This window comes from Borostomias antarcticus, assembly GCF_949987555.1.
Source record: "Borostomias antarcticus genome assembly, chromosome: 10".
In the NCBI taxonomy this organism is placed as follows: Eukaryota; Metazoa; Chordata; class Actinopteri; order Stomiiformes; family Stomiidae; genus Borostomias; species Borostomias antarcticus.
Window position 1 is genome coordinate 2,590,704 of NC_140243.1, and position 19,285 is coordinate 2,609,988.

The following is a 19,285-nucleotide window of genomic DNA, read 5'->3' on the forward strand; positions in this document are numbered from 1 at the left end:
TCTAGTGGTCAGGTGGGTGGTGTTACTGTCTGGTTCTTTAGTGGTCAGGTGGGTGGTGTTACTGTCTGGTTCTAATGGTCAGGTGGGTGTGTTACTGCCTGGTTCTAGTGGTCAGGTGGGTGTGTTACAGTCTGGTTCTTTAGTGGTCAGGTGGGTGTGTTACTGCCTGGTTCTTTAGTGGTCAGGTGGGTGGTGTTACTGCCTGGTTCTAGTGGTCAGGTGGGTGGTGTTACTGTCTGGTTCTAGTGGTCAGGTGGGTGGTGTTACTGTCTGGTTCTAGTGGTCAGGTGGGTGGTGTTACTGTCTGGTTCTAATGGTCAGGTGGGTGTGTTACTGCCTGGTTCTAGTGGTCAGGTGGGTGTGTTACTGCCTGGTTCTAGTGGTCAGGTGGGTGGTGTTACTGTCTGGTTCTTTAGTGGTCAGGTGGGTGGTGTTACTGTCTGGTTCTAATGGTCAGGTGGGTGGTGTTACTGTCTGGTTCTTTAGTGGTCAGGTGGGTGGTGTTACTGTCTGGTTCTAGTGGTCAGGTGGGTGGTGTTACTGTCTGGTTCTTTAGTGGTCAGGTGGGTGGTGTTACTGTCTGGTTCTTTAGTGGTCAGGTGGGTGGTGTTACTGCCTGGTTCTTTAGTGGTCAGGTGGGTGGTGTTACTGTCTGGTTCTAGTGGTCAGGTGGGTGGTGTTACTGTCTGGTTCTTTAGTGGTCAGGTGGGTGGTGTTACTGTCTGGTTCTTTAGTGGTCAGGTGGGTGGTGTTACTGTCTGGTTCTAGTGGTCAGGTGGGTGGTGTTACTGTCTGGTTCTTTAGTGGTCAGGTGGGTGGTGTTACTGTCTGGTTCTTTAGTGGTCAGGTGGGTGGTGTTACTGTCTGGTTCTAGTGGTCAGGTGGGTGGTGTTACTGTCTGGTTCTAGTGGTCAGGTGGGTGGTGTTACTGTCTGGTTCTTTAGTGTTCAGGTGGGTGGTGTTACTGTCTGGTTCTTTAGTGGTCAGGTGGGTGGTGTTACTGTCTGGTTCTAGTGGTCAGGTGGGTGGTGTTACTGTCTGGTTCTAGTGGTCATGTGGGTGGTGTTACTGTCTGGTTCTAGTGGTCAGGTGGGTGGTGTTACTGTCTGGTTCTAATGGTCAGGTGGGTGGTGTTACTGTCTGGTTCTAGTGTTCAGGTGGGTGGTGTTACTGCCTGGTTCTAGTGGTCAGGTGGGTGGTGTTACTGCCTGGTTCTTTAGTGGTCATGTGGGTGGTGTTACTGTCTGGTTCTAGTGGTCAGGTGGGTGGTGTTACTGCCTGGTTCTTTAGTGGTCAGGTGGGTGGTGTTACTGCCTGGTTCTTTAGTGGTCAGGTGGGTGGTGTTACTGTCTGGTTCTTTAGTGGTCAGGTGGGTGGTGTTACTGCCTGGTTCTTGAGTGGTCAGGTGGGTGGTGTTACTGTCTGGTTCTTTAGTGGTCAGGTGGGTGGTGTTACTGTCTGGTTCTAGTGGTCAGGTGGGTGGTGTTACTGTCTGGTTCTAGTGGTCAGGTGGGTGGTGTTACTGTCTGGTTCTTTAGTGGTCAGGTGGGTGGTGTTACTGTCTGGTTCTTTAGTGGTCAGGTGGGTGGTGTTACTGTTTGGTTCTTTAGTGGTCAGGTGGGTGGTGTTACTGTCTGGTTCTAGTGGTCAGGTGGGTGGTGTTACTGTCTGGTTCTTTAGTGGTCAGGTGGGTGGTGTTACTGTCTGGTTCTAGTGGTCAGGTGGGTGGTGTTACTGCCTGGTTCTTTAGTGGTCAGGTGGGTGGTGTTACTGTCTGGTTCTTTAGTGGTCAGGTGGGTGGTGTTACTGTCTGGTTCTTTAGTGGTCAGGTGGGTGGTGTTACTGTCTGGTTCTAGTGGTCAGGTGGGTGGTGTTACTGTCTGGTTCTTTAGTGGTCAGGTGGGTGGTGTTACTGCCTGGTTCTAGTGGTCAGGTGGGTGTGTTACTGCCTGGTTCTTTAGTGGTCAGGTGGGTGGTGTTACTGCCTGGTTCTAGAGGTCAGGTGGGTGTGTTACTGCCTGGTTCTTTAGTGGTCAGGTGGGTGGTGTTACTGTCTGGTTCTAGTGGTCAGGTGGGTGGTGTTACTGTCTGGTTCTTTAGTGGTCAGGTGGGTGGTGTTACTGTCTGGTTCTAGTGGTCAGGTGGGTGTGTTACTGCCTGGTTCTTTAGTGGTCAGGTGGGTGGTGTTACTGTCTGGTTCTAGTGGTGATGTTGTGCTCTGAATCAGAGTCTGGATCTATAGCGGTTGTGTTGTGGTTGTGTTGTGGTTGTGTTGTGGTTGCGTTAACAGTGCACGGTCAAGGCCCTGTACGACTACCGCGCCCAGAGAGAGGATGAGCTCTGCTTCCCCAAACAGGCCCTCATCCTCAACGTGGACAAGCAGGAGGGGGGCTGGTGAGTAGGGGGTTAGGGGGCTCCGCTAAACTGTAATGAGATTATAAGTCTTGCTCACTCAGAGAAGTCTTTTATGTAATATAGAGGTGCGCTTCCTCCTCCCGGCCCCTAGGTGGCGAGGTGACTACGGTGGCAAGAAGCAGCTGTGGTTCCCGGCTAACTATGTGGAAGAAGAACCCAGCTCCCCGAACCGGGAGACAGACGAAGCGGTAGGGGGTGTAAGCTTAACCCCCCCCCCCCCCCCCACCCCAACCACACACACACACACACACATATGTATATACGGTATAAACACACAGAAACATTCACACATACGTTATAGAGTATACATGCACACATACACATATGTATACAACACACACACACACCATTATCACACAAGTAAACTCTGCGTTTCTTGGTTCAGTCCACAGAGAACAGTCCGTTGGGCACGTTCCTGAAGGGGTTTATTGATGTGCCTACCTGCCACGTAGGTGAGTCTGCTGGTCATGTGACAGTGGCCATGTTTCCATCCACTTGTCAATCTTAGGGTTTGTTTTTTAAGGGTCTGGGGAGGTTGGGATGTGGGTATAGGGATGAGTGAAATCTCTGCTATATAACTTTTTTGTATTCCTTCTATGTATGTAACTCTCCTACTGTGTACTATTTGCCCCACTATTTTAAGACTGTATATTTATTTGCCCAGGGACTGGGCAAATAAACAGCTATTCTTAGCTAGACAGCTAAGAATTAGCTGTCTAGCTATAACCTTGTACAGTGCATCTCTCCCTATTCTATAGGGTAAATGTCTACTGTACCTTGTCCCTGTCTTAAAAATAAATAAAAATCAATCAATCAATCGAATTGTGTGAGGATCGCTAAAAATATGAATGCGAATAATGCCGGTGAACGTGCGTTTCCATCTAGAGCTTTAAATCGGATAAAGCGTTTATCACAAAAGACTTTTATCGAACAAGAGAAAATCCGATGAGATCGACAGTACAAACTTTTTGTCGATTTTCATGATTTTTAATCGATTTTTTTTTTAATCGAGTTTCCATAAGGCATTTTTAATTCGATATAACTTCGCATGTTCGCAGGATGTTCACCTTAACCCATGTTCTTCTCTCGAACCTCATGTGTGTGTGTGTGTGTGTGTGTGTGTGTGTGTGTGTGTGTGTGTGTGTGTGTGTGTGTGTGTCTCCAGCGGTGCAGAAGGATGGGAAGAGCTCCAGACCGTACGTGTTTACTGTCCACTCCCAGCTGATGTCCTCCCACCCGGTCCAGACGTTGGACGTCTCCGCCGACACGGTGGATGACCTCACCGGCTGGGTCAGCAAGATCCGGGAGGCCACCCAGAACGCCGACGCACGGGTCAGGACAGCGCCGTGGGAACGCCCGCCCACTCACATAAATACACACAAACACACAGCCACACACACATACAAATGTCAAATGTGCACACACACACACACACACACACACACACACACACAGTAATGCACACATGCTTACACAGCAAACTAGGCATTCACATCTGGAACTGGTTAATGTCGCAATGCAGGAAAGAGCAAAAATCAAAACCCCTTTCGGCCCAAATAATCTCCACCGTATGTGCTGCGTTGGTCCTGATGCTGGCTGGTCTTCATGGTAACAGATGCAGGAGGAGAAGCAGATGGAGAGGAGGAAGAAGATCGCCTTGGAGCTGTCGGAGCTGGTGGTCTACTGTCGACCCGTTCCCTTCAACGAGGAGAGTAAGGCGCTACTGTACTACATACTGTACTACACCTCCCGGCTGAAACCCATTCAAGTGTTACTTCCCATGCCAGTGATGTACAGTACTGTACGTGTGTGTGTGCGTGTGTGTGGGCGTGTGTGTGGATTATATTTAATTCCCTGCAGATTGTAATGTAACTTGTGGAATCAAATAAAGTATTAAAATGTGCGTGGTGTGTGTGTGTGTGTGTGTGTGCGCGTGTGTGTGTGCGCGTGTGTATGGATTATGTTTGATTCCCTGCAGTTTGTAATGTAATTTGTGGAATCAAATAAAGTATTCAAATGTGCGTTGTGCGTGTGTGTGTGTGTGCGTGTGTGTGTATCTGTGCTGCAGAGATCGGTACGGAGCGAGCGTTTTACCGGGACATGTCGTCCTTCCCGGAGACCAAGGCGGAGAAGTTTGCCACGCGCGCCCGAGGGAAGCGCTTCCTGCAGTACAACCGTCGCCAGCTGTCCAGGGTCTACCCCCGAGGCCAGCGCCTCGACTCCTCCAACTACGACCCTCTGCCCATGTGGCTCTGTGGCTCCCAGCTCGTAGCACTCAACTTCCAGACCCCCGGTGGGACAGCGCTCTTCTGTGTGTGTGTGTGTGTGTGTGTGTGTGTGTGTTTGTGTGTGTGTTGCGTGTTTGTGTGTCCTTGTGTGTCCTCGCTTTTTATTTAATGCGTGTATCTGTGTGTGTGTGTGTCTGTGTGTGTGTATGTGTGTGTGTGTATGTATGTGCGTGTGTGTGTGTGTGTGTGTGAGTGTATGTGTGTGTGTATGTATGTGCGTGTGTGTGTGTCTGTGTGTGTGTGTATGTGTGTGTGTATGTATGTGTGTATGTATGTATGTGCGTGTGTCTGTGTGTGTGTGTGTGTATGTGTGTGTGTATGTGTGTGTGTGTGTGTGGGGGTTCATGCAGACAAGCCCATGCAGCTGAACCAGGCTCTGTTCATGCTGGCCGGGGGGTGTGGCTTCGTACCGCAGCCTGACGTCATGAGGGACGACACGTTTGACCCCTTCGACAAGGACACACTCCGCCTGGAGCCAATCACCATCCAGCTACAGGTCCGGAAGCCAATCACGTTTTCCTGACGCATGTTTTTGTTGGTTTGTTGTCATTTCCTTGATTTCTCTGCAACTCACACGATCACCTCTAGAAGAACACACACTTACAAGACACATTCACGCGCTCTGGCCGTCTGTGTGTCTGGCCGTCTGTGTGTCTGGCCGTCTGTGTGTCTGGCCGTCTGTGTGTCTGACCGTCTGTGTGTCTGACCGACTGTGTGTCTGACCGTCTGTGTGTCTGACCGACTGTGTGTCTGTCCGTCTGTGTGTCTGACCGTCTGTGTGTCTGTCCTTCTGTGTGTCTGACCGAATGTGTGTCTGGCCGTCTGTGTGTCTGGCCGTCTGTGTGTCTGACCGTCTGTGTGTCTGACCGTCTGTGTGTCTGGCCGACTGTGTGTCTGACCGACTGTGTGTCTGACCGACTGTGTGTCTGACCGACTGTGTGTCTGTGCGTGTGACCGACTGTGTGTCTGACCGACTGTGTGTCTGTCCGTTGGTGTGTCTGTCCATCTGTGCGTGTGACCGACTGTGCATGTGACCGTCGCAGGTGCTGGGGGCCCGTCACCTCCCTAAGAACGGACGCAGCATCGTCTGTCCCTTCGTGGAGGTGGAGGTCTGTGGCGCTGACTACGACTCCTGCAAGAGCAAGACTGACGTGGTCGGTAAGGAAGTCCGCTCTGCCCTGACTCTTCTCATTCTGCTTGTGAGTGACCAGGTGGAGTGGATGCACTCCGACCTCAGTCACATATTCTGGGACTGCTATTAAATCAGTGACTGATCATGTCTACCCCCCCCCCCCCCTCCCGTCCACCCCCCCCTGTCTCTATGTCTCTCTCTCTCTCTCTCTCTCTCTCTCTCTCTCTCTCTCTAGCTGATAATGGGCTGAACCCGGTGTGGGTCCAGAGGCAGTTTGTGTTTGATATTCATAACCCCGCCTTCTCCTTCCTGCGTTTCCTGGTGTACGAGGAGGACATGTTCAGCGACCCAAACTTCCTGGCTCAGGCAACGTTCCCCGTCCGCTCCTTAAGAACAGGTGTGTGTTGGGCAAAGTGGCCCGGTCCGCCCCACCGCGTGTGTGTGTTTGTGTGTGAATGTGTGTTTGCGTGGTGTGTCTTGTGTGTGTGTGAATTTGTCTCCTGTGTATGTGTGTGTTTGTGTGTGTGTCTGTGGGTCGGTGAGTGTGTATTTATGCATGTGTGTTTGCGTGGGGTGTCTTGTGTGTGTGTGAATTTGTCTCCTGTGTATGTGTGTGTTTGTGTGTGTCTGTGGGTCGGTGAGTGTGTATTTATGCATGTGTGTTGTCTCTTTCCAGGCTATAGGAGTGTTCCCCTGAAGAACAGTTATAGTGAAGAGCTGGAACTGGCTTCTCTGCTGGTCCACATCGAGATCGTCAACGCCAAGGTAGGTTGAGGCGCACACACAAACGCACGCATGCTTGCGCATAATCGTCCTGGATCTCTGTGCTCTTACGCGTGGACTCTGGTCGACCGTAGGAGGAAGACGATGAGAACCTGTACTCGTCGATCCAGCGCCTGCGTGCGCGCACCAGCGAGCTGTCCAATGAGGTGTCGGTTCTGGAGCGGGCGGGGTCAGCTGACCACAGTTACCAGCAGAGCCTGGAGGAACTGCGCGCTGCCCAGGACCAGCTTAGCGAATTGGTCGAGGCTCGCAACCGCAGGTGACCACCCACGCAGACACACACACACACACACACACTGACACACACACTGACACAAGGAATAACATACTACCGTTTCTGTCCCGTCCCTCCAGGCTGACAGAGAAGAAGAAGAGAGAGAGGTTGAGGCAGCAGGTGGGGGTGAAGCGCAACTAAAGACCTGGCCACTAGAGGGCGCCAGCACAGCTAGACGGACCTGTTCAGTGAGGACCTCGAACTCAGACAGAACAATGAATGAATAACTGGAATGATCACGCTATAAGCGCCTGCAGTTTCCTATTAGATTCCAAAGAGCTATACAGAGCTGAAGGGACATGAAAGTAACAAGTAACGCAAAGCAACACTTTAAAACATCTCATGGAATTAAGCCTTGAAAAATATAAGCTATAAAACAATCGCGGACTTAGTAAGAACAGGAATTACATGACAGGAGATGAAATCTCAGGTTACAAGTGTTGCTCTGATCAGATATGACACAAAACAGCTACCAAGTGGACTAACTGACCTGAGAGGTCTGGTATCGTGACCTATGAGGGAACAACGTGCTGTAGGCACACAGGGACCAACAAAAGGAAATAAGACATTTGTGCCTTTTATGTTAAAATGAAATAGCCTTGAGTGTGTAACTATTATTTTGTTAGAATTGGAATGAATCAACTGGAATAAGTCAACTGGAGCACATGCATTTTTGGCTAGGGACAGAATCTGAACGCTTACTTGTGAAATGTCTTTTAATGGGATTTGAACTGGGATCAGGATAAAGACTATTCCTCGACATCAAGACCAAGCTTTTTCTGAGGGTCTTCCTCTCGTGTGCCAGAGGTCAAACTAAATGTAGGTCATTCAATACTTAAAAGGGCTCTAAATATATGACTCTCAGAGACTAGATGAATGGGGAGACAGTGGAAGCCTCCCTAAAGTGGCAAGCAGGTCCCTGTTTATCTAGTCAGAAGAACAGCAAACACAAGGGCTACAGGAACTAGCAAAGCTACCTATCTCCACCTGCCTGATTACAGGGACATGACATCCCAGGCCCATGATCAAGGGTCAAGTGTCCAGGCACACCTTCACCTGTCGTCACCTAGCAGATCATTCTTGATTTGGCATGTTGGGAAAACGATTCTCACACTGCATCAACTCTCATCTCAATCATGCCCTCTTTCTCCTATTCATCCTCCCTGACTGATTCATCATTGTATATAACTTGTTTTATTTATCACATATAGATCCTGTTCGAATAAGAACATATAGATATGATAATGAACCCTGGGCAAGATAGTGTAACTCTGAGTATTTCTTTCCGATCTGATGATTGTATATCTGGAACTCAGTTGAAGACCCCTCATAGGTTCCTCTTGTGTCCAGTCTCTACGCTGGTGTGCTGGGGAGGGACGTCTACTGTATGCAAAGGTTGCTGCCTTGGCCCAGTCCATGCTGATCATCAGGCCGTTATCTCTCTCTGTATCTATGCTAACTGCCCAGGGCTGAGTTTCCCAGAGGCATCGTAGCGCTATGATGAACGCCATAGCTTACGGTGAACGTAGCGCTCCGGTGCCTCTGGGAAACTCAGCCCAGTAATGTTGCCCTGCAGTCCTCTGCAGGTTCCTTTTCAATCCAGCTGGTCCATGCTCAGAATACTTGTGTTTTCAATACAGCTGGTCCATGCTCAGAATACTTGTGTTTTCAATACAGCTGGTCCATGCTCAGAATACTTGTGTTTTCAATACAGCTGGTCCATGCTCAGAATACTTGTGTTTTCAATACAGCTGTTCTATGCTCAGAATACGACTTGTGTTTTGAACGTGCTTTGGAAATATTAAAAATGGGATGGAAAATATCAAGTCGACTTGGCTGATTCTTTCGTATCTTTTTATCACATTCATATTCCTATAGGATTCTTTGGTGATTCTTTCATTGTTTAACCGCAAGAGAGCAGTGTAGTTTACATGTCCTATAACTAGGTAATACGGTTATACGTAAAATCTATTTTCAAAGTATTTATTTTTTTCCGTGAGGAACTTCTTTTGTGGAGTGGACACATAAGACATACAACACATGATAAGACACATAAGACATACAACACATGATAAGACACATAAGACATATACAACACATGATAAGACACATAAGACATATACAACACATGATAAGACACATAAGACATATACTGTACAACACATGATAAGACATAGGCCTACTGTATACAACACATGATAAGACACATTAGAAATATACAAGATTAGATTAGAGTTTATATACAAGATTAGATTAGAGTTGATCATAATCTTAGAGCCGGCAACAACATTACATGTGACAAATAAAAGTAATCTTGATTAAGACACATAAGACAGATACAACACATAATAAGACACATAAGACAGATACAACACATAATAAGACACATAAGACACAACAGACACAGAATATATATATTATAAAGTATATACAGATTAAAATATAGCCCTATGAATAAAAAAAACAAAGCACACTCACACACACGTGTATATATACAAAATAGATACATGTATATCCTTGCTGGGGCCCCAGTGTCAGCCATTAAACCCCAGGAACTTGTCCAGAAAGCTGCTGCTCGCCTGGTGTTCAACCACCACACTGGCTCCCTGTAGCGGCTCGCATCCAGTTTAAAACTCTGGCGCTAGCCTACAGGGCAATGAAAGGAACAGCCCCCTCCTACCTCCAGGCCATGGTCAAACCCTACACCCCCTCCCAACCGCTATGCTCTGCTACCTCGGAACGATTGGTTGCCCTGTCACTCCGAGGCCCCTGTGGTCGATCGACACGGTCACGGCTCTTCTCTGTCCTGGCCCCACAGTGGTGGAATGAACTGCCCACTGACGTCAGGACAGCAGAGTCACTGCCCATCTTTCATCGCAGGCTCAAAACTCATCTCTTCAAGAAGTACTACAACAATCCTCCCTCTTAAGCACCTATTAGGCTATATTTGAGATTGCTATTCTTGCACTTTTGCCTTCAACACTAGATCATGCTCTTGAAAAGAAAAGAAATGCACTTGTGAGTTCTGGCAAGTAGTAGTAAATTGGCTTTTCCTACATTAAATGCAATTATTGTTAGTCGCTTTGGATAAAAGCGTCTGCTAAATGACTAATGTAATGTAATGTAATATACCATTATTACTGCCCCAGCTTTTAGAGTATATATATATATATATATATATATATATATATATGTAACAGGTTGAATAAGTACTTAGTGTTTAATTGTGAAATTCCTGCTAAAGTATGTATTATAGTCTTTGTATTGTTTGTCCTGCAATGAGAGGTTCAGTTAGCGCCATCTACTGGTACCTTTAAATTCTATAAACGTGAACGGAAACCGGATGCCCTTAGCAGTCTTCTAGCTCTCTGCTATGCGGTAAGTCACGTTCCAGTGCTTCTCTGCAAAAAATATCATATTCTACCTTCAAGTTAACTTAGGAATCCACTGTTCGTTTCTCATCTTAGGCAATATGCAACAGTAGTTGACAGGCTATTACGTTGGTGCATTTTCATTTTGCATGTAATCGCACCACGTTAGTTGTAAGCTGCATGTAATCGCGCCACGTTAGGTTGGTAGGCTAGTAGTAGGCTAGGCCCTACTAATTTTGTAACCAAAGTCATTATTATTTCCCTTATAGAAGTCAGAGCCAGTGGAGGAGCTAATTTCCTTTTTTATGTTTGAACCAACCATTGCAGGTAATTGTTGTTGCACAGTGTTCTGTATCTTAAGGCTTAAGTTAACGAATGCATATTAGCCGCCACGTTCTTTAAGGCAGCAACGTGCTTGCCCGCTCTATTTTCTATTCACCACCAGGTGGTGATGTAAGGCAATTATTTATTAATTTTTGTTACCTTCAATATGTTGGTATGTTCTCTATTCATTTCTTTATAAAATAATAGGATGATGCAGGTTAAAAACAAGTAAAATAAGATTGTATTGAATTCATTGCAAAGCATTAATGTTAAAACCACTATACGATCATCTCTTGTTAACTTTTGTTAAAGGTCTTGGAATTGGAATGTATTTCATGTAAAATCTATATATGTTTTGTACTAGAGCAGTCTTCTAGCTCTCTGCTATGCGAAGTCAGAGCCAGTGGAGGAGCTAATTTCCTTTTTTATGTTTGAACCAACCATTGCAGCTACCTGAAGTAAAGAGCCACATCATCCAACCAGGGCCTCTGTGTGTGTTCTTGGTGGGACGGGTCCACAACTGTTACATTGGTGCCGTGACCCGGATACTGCCATCAATGCTCTGCAGAAGGAAGACCAGTCCACTGCGCTACCTCAGAGCCAGCTTGTTAGTCTGCAGGAGCATGACAGCACGATAAGCAGGGCCATGCACTTTGTGCAGAGACACAGGAGGCCTACCAGGCGTGAAAGAGCTGTTGAGTCACGTAGCGTAATCAAGCTGCTGAGGCATTGGACTAGACTCACCATACAGAATGGAATGCTGTACAAGACTAGGAAAGATCCCCACACGAACAAGAAGATCTTCCAGTTCGTGGTGCCCGACTCGTTGAAGCAGAAAATCCTCCAAGGTCTCCATGACACAGCAGGTCACCAAGGCCGGCGCCGTACCTTGTCTCTAGTGAGGCAGAGGTTCTACTGGAGTGGCATGGAACATGATGTTGTTAACTATGTTCAGTCCTGTCAACGCTGCATAGTAGGGAAGACGCCCGAACCACACTGCCGTGCGCCACTCAAGAACATAGTAACCTCTGAGCCTATGGAGTTGGTCTGCATAGACTTTTGGACCGCTGAGCAAGGGAACAAGTCTGTAGATGTTCTCGTTGTGACTGATCATTTCTCCAAGATGGCACACGCCTTCCCGTGCAACAATCAGACCGCCAAGCAAGTCGCTCGTCGTCTCTGGCATGACTTCTTTCTCATTTATGGTTTCCCTCGTCGTATCCATTCGGACCAGGGGGCCAACTTTGAGAGCAAGCTCATTAAGGAGCTTCTGGTGATGGCCGGAGTACAGAAGTCCCATACGACTCCGTATCACCCAATGGGCAATGGTGTCACAGAGCGGTTTAACAGGACGCTGGGAGACATGATCAGGTCCCTCCCCCCTCAGTCCAAAGCAAAGTGGCCTCAAATGCTGCAGTTGCTCACTTTTTGTTACAACTGTACAGAGCATGAGACGACAGGGTTTGCACCATTCTACCTTGTATTTGGGAGAATCCCTCGTCTTCCAGTCGACGTCATGTTTCAACATGCCCTAACCAACGACACTGTTGTCAGCCACTCAGACTTTGTGTCCCACCTGAGGAGAGATCTCCATGAAGCTGCTCAGATTGTGCAGAGGAACACTCTTAGGGAACAGACTCGCCATGCCAAGCTGTACAACCGCAAGGTCAAGGGCTCACCCCTCGTCATTGGAGACAGAGTGTTGCTTGCCAACAGAGGTGTGCCTGGGAAACGCAAGGTTGCGGACAGATGGGAGTCTAATCCATATGAGGTTGTGTCAGTGGAGCCTGAAATCAATGTCTACAGAGTCAAGGATTGTCTGACTGGCAGAGAGAAAGTCGTCCACAGGAATCTGCTACTCTCTGTTAGCTTCTTGCCCCGTGACGAAGAGGTAGATGGTGAATCTCTGCACTCAGAATGTGATGCTGCTACGCATGGAAGTGATCTATGCCCTGATGTGCCTGATGTGACGGAAGGCAGTAATGTCCGCACAATCAGCTGGCTGTTCCAGACGGGTGGTGATGATGGAGTCCACTCAGAAGAGGATGACAACTCGCTCGACCTGAGATCTGATGTTGCCCAGTCTGACTCTCTCACCGCACCATGTCCTCTTCTGACCTCGGCTGCACATCTTCGCCCCCTACACTCTGCATGTTGCACTTGACCTCATCTGCTTTGGGCAGGTCCTCTACTGCAATACAGGGAGACACATCTGCGATTTTGGCGTTCCTTCTCAGCACCACAGCTTTGTCCGTAGGATTGATCACTTTAACAGGCACCCATCGATCGCCCCAAAGTGGAGTAACCACTCTTCCAACAAGGATTTGCTTCGGTCTGGCCTTAGATTGGGTTGGCTCAACGACCACAGTGCTGCCAGCGGATATCACAGCTGACTCAGGTAACTTGCCCCAGACAAGGTGCTCGCTCTGTGGTTCCAGTGTTATGCAGCTCTTGGTTCGCACTGTTCCCACCTTGTCTGGAATGCAATCACCTCTCCATCTCACCGTGTTCGAAAGCAGTGACAGGAATTGGCGGTGGCCATCAGTCTGACCGATCTTGGGTGAGGTGACTAGTCTCCAATAGCTGTCAGTGCTCTTTACTTCAGTTAGAATGTGCTTAATGGCATTGCTGCCAAGGATCATCTGTTCTGTCTGGCCAGGAACAACCATCGCTGGAACGATCATTCTGCATCCGTAAACAGTGACATCAAGGTCGTATATGTTTTTCGGGGAAACGCGGTGTCCACCGCAGCCTATAATGACATAATCTTCAGCTGTGACACTTCTCATTTCAGGGCATTGCTGCAGCAGCGACTCGACAGAAGACTCACTTATTGTACACGCCATCGAACCGCTGTCTAACAGGGCCTTGAAAGTGGGGCCATTCTTCACTGTTACAGGCGTGTAGAACAGGCTGTCAGTCTCTGCTATTCTCTGGGATCCCTGAAAGATCAATTTCTTGGATGAGGGTATCGTACTGCTGTAAAACTCATAGAGAGACTCATTATCTTGTGTGTCGGGTTCCGCGGTACTGGTGGGAGGCTCAATTGGTTGATCTGCACAGCCCTCCCCTAGGTGCAGACCTGTCAGTTTTCCTGAAGTCCGGGAACAGCCCTTTTCACTGGACAGTCACGGCGTGAATGGCCTGGAGCGTGGCATTGAAAGCAAAGCCTCTTCTCCCGGCAATGAGAGAGAGCGGTGTGGTTAACATCTCTGCAAATAATGCATGGCTTGTCAGTGAAACCTTCAATCCTGTCAGCAGGTCGCCTGGGTGTAGCTCGTCTCTGCACTTGTTCAGAGGATCCACGCAGCAAGACCTTCTCCAACATGCTCATCACCTCTGCTAGGGGGACATATTGTGGGCCTTGTGTCTGAGGAGGCTCGTGACTGTTGTGGGCAGGGACTGGGCTACTGCTCACCTCTGCTCTGTGCACAGCAATGTCCATCTTCTTCACAGGGTGCACTGGTGAACTCCCTTTGCAGCTCATCTCGGTGTGGTACTCATTCAGCACCTCCTGTACCTCACACGCTGACCACCTGTCAACAGTTTTGGATCTGAAGGTGAGGGCGAGGTCTCTGCAGGGACAGTTTCTAATAAACATGCGAGTCACCTCTATTTCAGGGTTGTCCATCGTTTTACCCTGCTCCTTTAGGCAGTCAGTGGCAAGGTCAGCTGCTCTATTCAGTCTCAACCAGTAGTCATAGGGGTCTTCCTGGTCTTTGGGCAAAGTCGAGTAAAAGTCGGCTAAGGGCATAGCTGAGTACTTAGTACAACTAAAGTGTTTTCTGAGAAGACCATAAATCATGTCAGGGTGAGTGTGCATGTCAATGTTGCTGTTTCTAATGCCAAATCGTACAACATCCTTAGCCTTTCCCCTCAGATGCATAAGTATTTCCTCAGCCTGCTCTTCAACCCTTACATTACTCTTCTTAATGAATGCTCTCATCAGATCTTCCCAGTCACGCACTGAGATTGAGTCTGAGCCATCACCTACATAAGACGGCGGTTCTCTAACCTTTCTCTGCGTAATAACTTGAACCTGTGACACATCAGACACAAGACTGGGTCGATTCAATGCGCTCGCTACCTCTGGTGTGGTAGTAGAACTGGGAGCAGCTGTGCTGTGTGACTGTATGCGTGACATGATGCTGTCAGCTAACTGGTGCCCCATCTCTTGAATGACAGTCCTCATCTGATCAGCTACACACCCAGAACTGTCAACTGTAGGATTTGGTGTAGATGTGACCTGAGGTATAGGTGGGCTTGTGTGATGGCTAGCTGCACTAGGTACTTCCTCCAATAAGGGTATACCAACACCTGGAGTAAGACTATCAATAGAGAAAGGGATGGGAGTGAGCATACCTCTGCCCCTACCAACACTGGCCGGTGTGCTAAACTGGAAGTGATTACTCTGAGTAGACATATTTCAAAAGTGTTTGACACAAAACAGTATATATAGTCTTCCACAGAATGCGAAATCACCAAAAGAAAATCATCAAACAATTCAAAATGACAAAACAAAATAAAATATCAGCATCTTGTGCTAGACGTGACTGGTATGGCACACAAAACCCTGTGTCACCGTGACACACTGTACCGTGCACAGTAATTAGCTTCACTGTAATGCTACTCGTGTAAACTGTGACCACAAATACTGTGAACTGAGGGCCTCATGAAGCGATGTGGCAGGCAGGATGGTCACCGGTTCGATGAGCTTGATTGAAGTCTCGGGTCACGGCACCAATGTAACAGTTGTGGACCCGTCCCACCAAGAACACACACAGAGGCCCTGGTTGGATGATGTGGCTCTTTACTTCAGGTAGCTTTCCTTTGCAGAAGTTTGGCTAGTAAGAACTTGTTTTCGGCTGTCTTCGGCTACTCGTTACTCAGTCCAACAAGATATGGCCTCAAATGCTGCAGTTGCTCACTTTTTGTTACAACTGTACAGAGCATGAGACGACAGGGTTTGCACCATTCTACCTTGTATTTGGGAGAATCCCTCGTCTTCCAGTCGACGTCATGTTTCAACATGCCCTAACCAACGACACTGTTGTCAGCCACTCAGACTTTGTGTCCCACCTGAGGAGAGATCTCCATGAAGCTGCTCAGATTGTGCAGAGGAACACTCTTAGGGAACAGACTCGCCATGCCAAGCTGTACAACCGCAAGGTCAAGGGCTCACCCCTCGTCATTGGAGACAGAGTGTTGCTTGCCAACAGAGGTGTGCCTGGGAAACGCAAGGTTGCGGACAGATGGGAGTCTAATCCATATGAGGTCGTGTCAGTGGAGCCTGAAATCAATGTCTACAGAGTCAAGGATTGTCTGACTGGCAGAGAGAAAGTCGTCCACAGGAATCTGCTACTCTCTGTTAGCTTCTTGCCCCGTGACGAAGAGGTAGATGGTGAATCTCTGCACTCAGAATGTGATGCTGCTACGCATGGAAGTGATCTATGCCCTGATGTGCCTGACGTGACGGAAGGCAGTAATGTCCGCACAATCAGCTGGCTGTTCCAGACGGGTGGTGATGATGGAGTCCACTCAGAAGAGGATGACAACTCGCTCGACCTGAGATCTGATGTTGCCCAGTCTGACTCTCTCACCAACACTGTGTCCAGTCAAGACAGTCATCCAGCCCCTGAAGAGGATATTGACCATACTGCAATCAGTGATGCTGGAGGCCCACCACCGTGTTCTGAGGATGTTCACCGACTGGACTTTGACTCCCCTGACATAGACATAGCCCCTAACAACGCTGCCCATCTAGACATGTCCCCTCCTGACAGTATCCTAGCAGACACAGACCCTCCTGTCAACGTCCCTCCAGTGACTGACTCCCCGGACACTGACGCCCCTGGGATAGCCTTTTCTGTCACTGACTGTCCAGACTTTGACGTTCCAGCTCCCCTAGCTCAAGTGATTTGCACACAGCCTAGCCGCCATAGTCTCAGGAATCGTGGGTCCATTAAGCCTCCTGCACGCCTTATATGCGAGATGAATGACCAAGTAGTTAATGAGAATTCTGTGTCTACAGTGCCTGTTAGGTCCCTATTTCAGTTCTTTAGAGATGCACTTTCAATTTGAGTACCAGGGTTGTGAAAGTATTTAACCAGAAGAGTGTTTAAGTAGTACTTGAAGCTACAGGAACAGTATTTTACATTTCAGAGGTGTAATGGGCATCTTTGAGTCTGTGTTTAGTTAGGAGGTTGGCCGTCTCCTTTCTTTACTCACTCCTTTTTGGGAGAGTTTTTGAACTGACATGTACTTCAGTTTGTTCCTTTTATTACACTGTTTTTTTTCTCTTTACCTCCGACTGCATGCTTTTCGCCTGTTGTTTTGTCCCAGAGTTGCACTCCCATATTTAGCAGAATTTCAGGGGGGTGTATGTAACAGGTTGAATAAGTACTTAGTGTTTAATTGTGAAATTCCTGCTAAAGTATGTATTATAGTCTTTGTATTGTTTGTCCTGCAATGAGAGGTTCAGTTAGCGCCATCTACTGGTACCTTTAAAGTCTATAAACGTGAACGGAAACCGGATGCCCTTAGCAGTCTTCTAGCTCTCTGCTATGCGGCAAGTCACGTTCCAGTGCTTCTCTGCAAAAAATATCATATTCTACCTTCAAGTTAACTTAGGAATCCACTGTTCGTTTCTCATCTTAGGCAATATGCAACAGTAGTTGACAGGCTATTACGTTGGTGCATTTTCATTTTGCATGTAATCGCACCACGTTAGTTGTAAGCTGCATGTAATCGCGCCACGTTAGGTTGGTAGGCTAGTAGTAGGCTAGGCCCTACTAATTTTGTAACCAAAGTCATTATTATTTCCCTTATAGAAGTCAGAGCCAGTGGAGGAGCTAATTTCCTTTTTTATGTTTGAACCAACCATTGCAGGTAATTGTTGTTGCACAGTGTTCTGTATCTTAAGGCTTAAGTTAACGAATGCATATTAGCCGCCACGTTCTTTAAGGCAGCAACGTGCTTGCCCGCTCTATTTTCTATTCACCACCAGGTGGTGATGTAAGGCAATTATTTATTAATTTTTGTTACCTTCAATATGTTGGTATGTTCTCTATTCATTTCTTTATAAAATAATAGGATGATGCAGGTTAAAAACAAGTAAAATAAGATTGTATTGAATTCATTGCAAAGCATTAATGTTAAAACCACTATACGATCATCTCTTGTTAACTTTTGTTAAAGGTCTTGGAATTGGAATGTATTTCATGTAAAATCTATATATGTTTTGTACTAGAGCAGTCTTCTAGCTCTCTGCTATGCGAAGTCAGAGCCAGTGGAGGAGCTAATTTCCTTTTTTATGTTTGAACCAACCATTGCAGCTTCCTGAAGTAAAGAGCCACATCATCCAACCAGGGCCTCTGTGTGTGTTCTTGGTGGGACGGGTCCACAACTGTTACATATATATATATATATATATACAACAATAAAAATTAGAATAATAATAGTGCTCCAGTGTGTGTGTATGCAGTGGTGAAGGTGTGTGTGTGAGAGGGGGTGTATGTATGTGTGTGTGAGAGAGAGAGAGAGAGAGAGTGAGAGTGTGCGCGTATGCGTGTGCATGTGTCAGTGTTGACCAGTGATGGCTGAGGCATGTTAGCCAGTCCCTTAGTAAGTTAGCAAAGTAGAAAAACATCCGTTAGTAGCAAAGCATGTTAACCAGTAGCAAAGTAGCAACACATCCATAACGTGTATGAAATGCTGTAATCCCAATACGAATATATTAGAATTATTAGAAGTATATGCATACATATCGACAGTAGTGACTCACTGAATAAGTTTTATATCGATGTAAATCATAAACGTAAAGCATCTGCGCACGCGCAACACCATGGCCCGGATCGCGTGCCCGTACGACCCCTCTTCCCAAACGTTGCTATGGCAATTGTGACCCCGCAGTCCCGCCCACGGCACTTTTGATTGGTCCGTTTGTGCTGTCATTCAACCTGCACCGCTTCTCATTGGCTCAGCCCGTCGGTCTGGTGTGGACGAGCTGGTTCGATGCAACAAGTGGAGATCCGAGCGCTGCCGAGTGGCTGCGATTATCTTCATGCCTCTTCGTCTTTTCCACGTTGATTTATCCGGATATCCATTCAGCGTGACTCTGTATCGATTATCGGAATGATTACACATACTATTGTTTAAATGTTCTCGTCTACGGGGCGTAGTTAGCCCTAGTCTGCTCCGGGAGAGGATGGAGGAACCCATGACAAGGCAAGTGTGTTGACTGTTTGTTATCAAGCTGAAGTTCGCCACGAATTGCACTTTTAAGACTTCCGACTTTTATTGTTGTTATTGTTACACATAGTCCTGTATGTTTGATTGTAATTCTGTCCTGTTGTTTGTAACTTAGTGTAACAGAGTGCTGAATGATTGTGAACAGGTCACACTTGAAAATGAGTCCTCTGAACTCAACGTGTTTTTTTTACCTGTATACATAAAGGTTAAATAAGAATTTAAAAAATCACCGAGCGAGTTCATCAGTTTAGATTAGGACACGTAACCCGTGGTGGATCTAGTATAGTTTAGATTAGGACACGTAACCCGTGGTGGATCTAGTATAACGTATTATTACTCTCCTGTCAAGCGTTATAACTGTCCGTAGTGTTGGACTCGCCTTTCTCTTTCATCCTCGAGAAAGTGAATATAGCTTTATGGTCTGTCCTTCTCTTCCAGAGAGACCGAG

At 47.3% G+C, this 19,285-nt stretch overlaps 1 protein-coding gene across 1 annotated transcript in view; it reads left to right on the forward strand.

Annotated features, from left to right (window-relative positions):
- The window catches only part of LOC311313764 (1-phosphatidylinositol 4,5-bisphosphate phosphodiesterase gamma-1-like), a gene marked incomplete at its 5' end in the record, with an annotated part of 15,845 nt that extends 7,495 nt beyond the window's left edge, over positions 1 to 8,350 (forward strand). The window contains 12 exons of the mRNA XM_084443948.1: positions 2,291 to 2,394; positions 2,507 to 2,603; positions 2,801 to 2,867; positions 3,581 to 3,747; positions 4,031 to 4,127; positions 4,484 to 4,708; positions 5,054 to 5,199; positions 5,747 to 5,861; positions 6,071 to 6,232; positions 6,512 to 6,600; positions 6,693 to 6,877; positions 6,973 to 8,350. Of these exons, the coding sequence (XP_084300074.1) occupies positions 2,291 to 2,394; positions 2,507 to 2,603; positions 2,801 to 2,867; positions 3,581 to 3,747; positions 4,031 to 4,127; positions 4,484 to 4,708; positions 5,054 to 5,199; positions 5,747 to 5,861; positions 6,071 to 6,232; positions 6,512 to 6,600; positions 6,693 to 6,877; positions 6,973 to 7,033 (1,515 nt within the window). The 3' untranslated portion in view covers positions 7,034 to 8,350. The remainder of the gene's footprint in view (positions 1 to 2,290; positions 2,395 to 2,506; positions 2,604 to 2,800; positions 2,868 to 3,580; positions 3,748 to 4,030; positions 4,128 to 4,483; positions 4,709 to 5,053; positions 5,200 to 5,746; positions 5,862 to 6,070; positions 6,233 to 6,511; positions 6,601 to 6,692; positions 6,878 to 6,972) is intronic.
- Between the last annotated feature and the right edge of the window lie 10,935 nt (positions 8,351 to 19,285).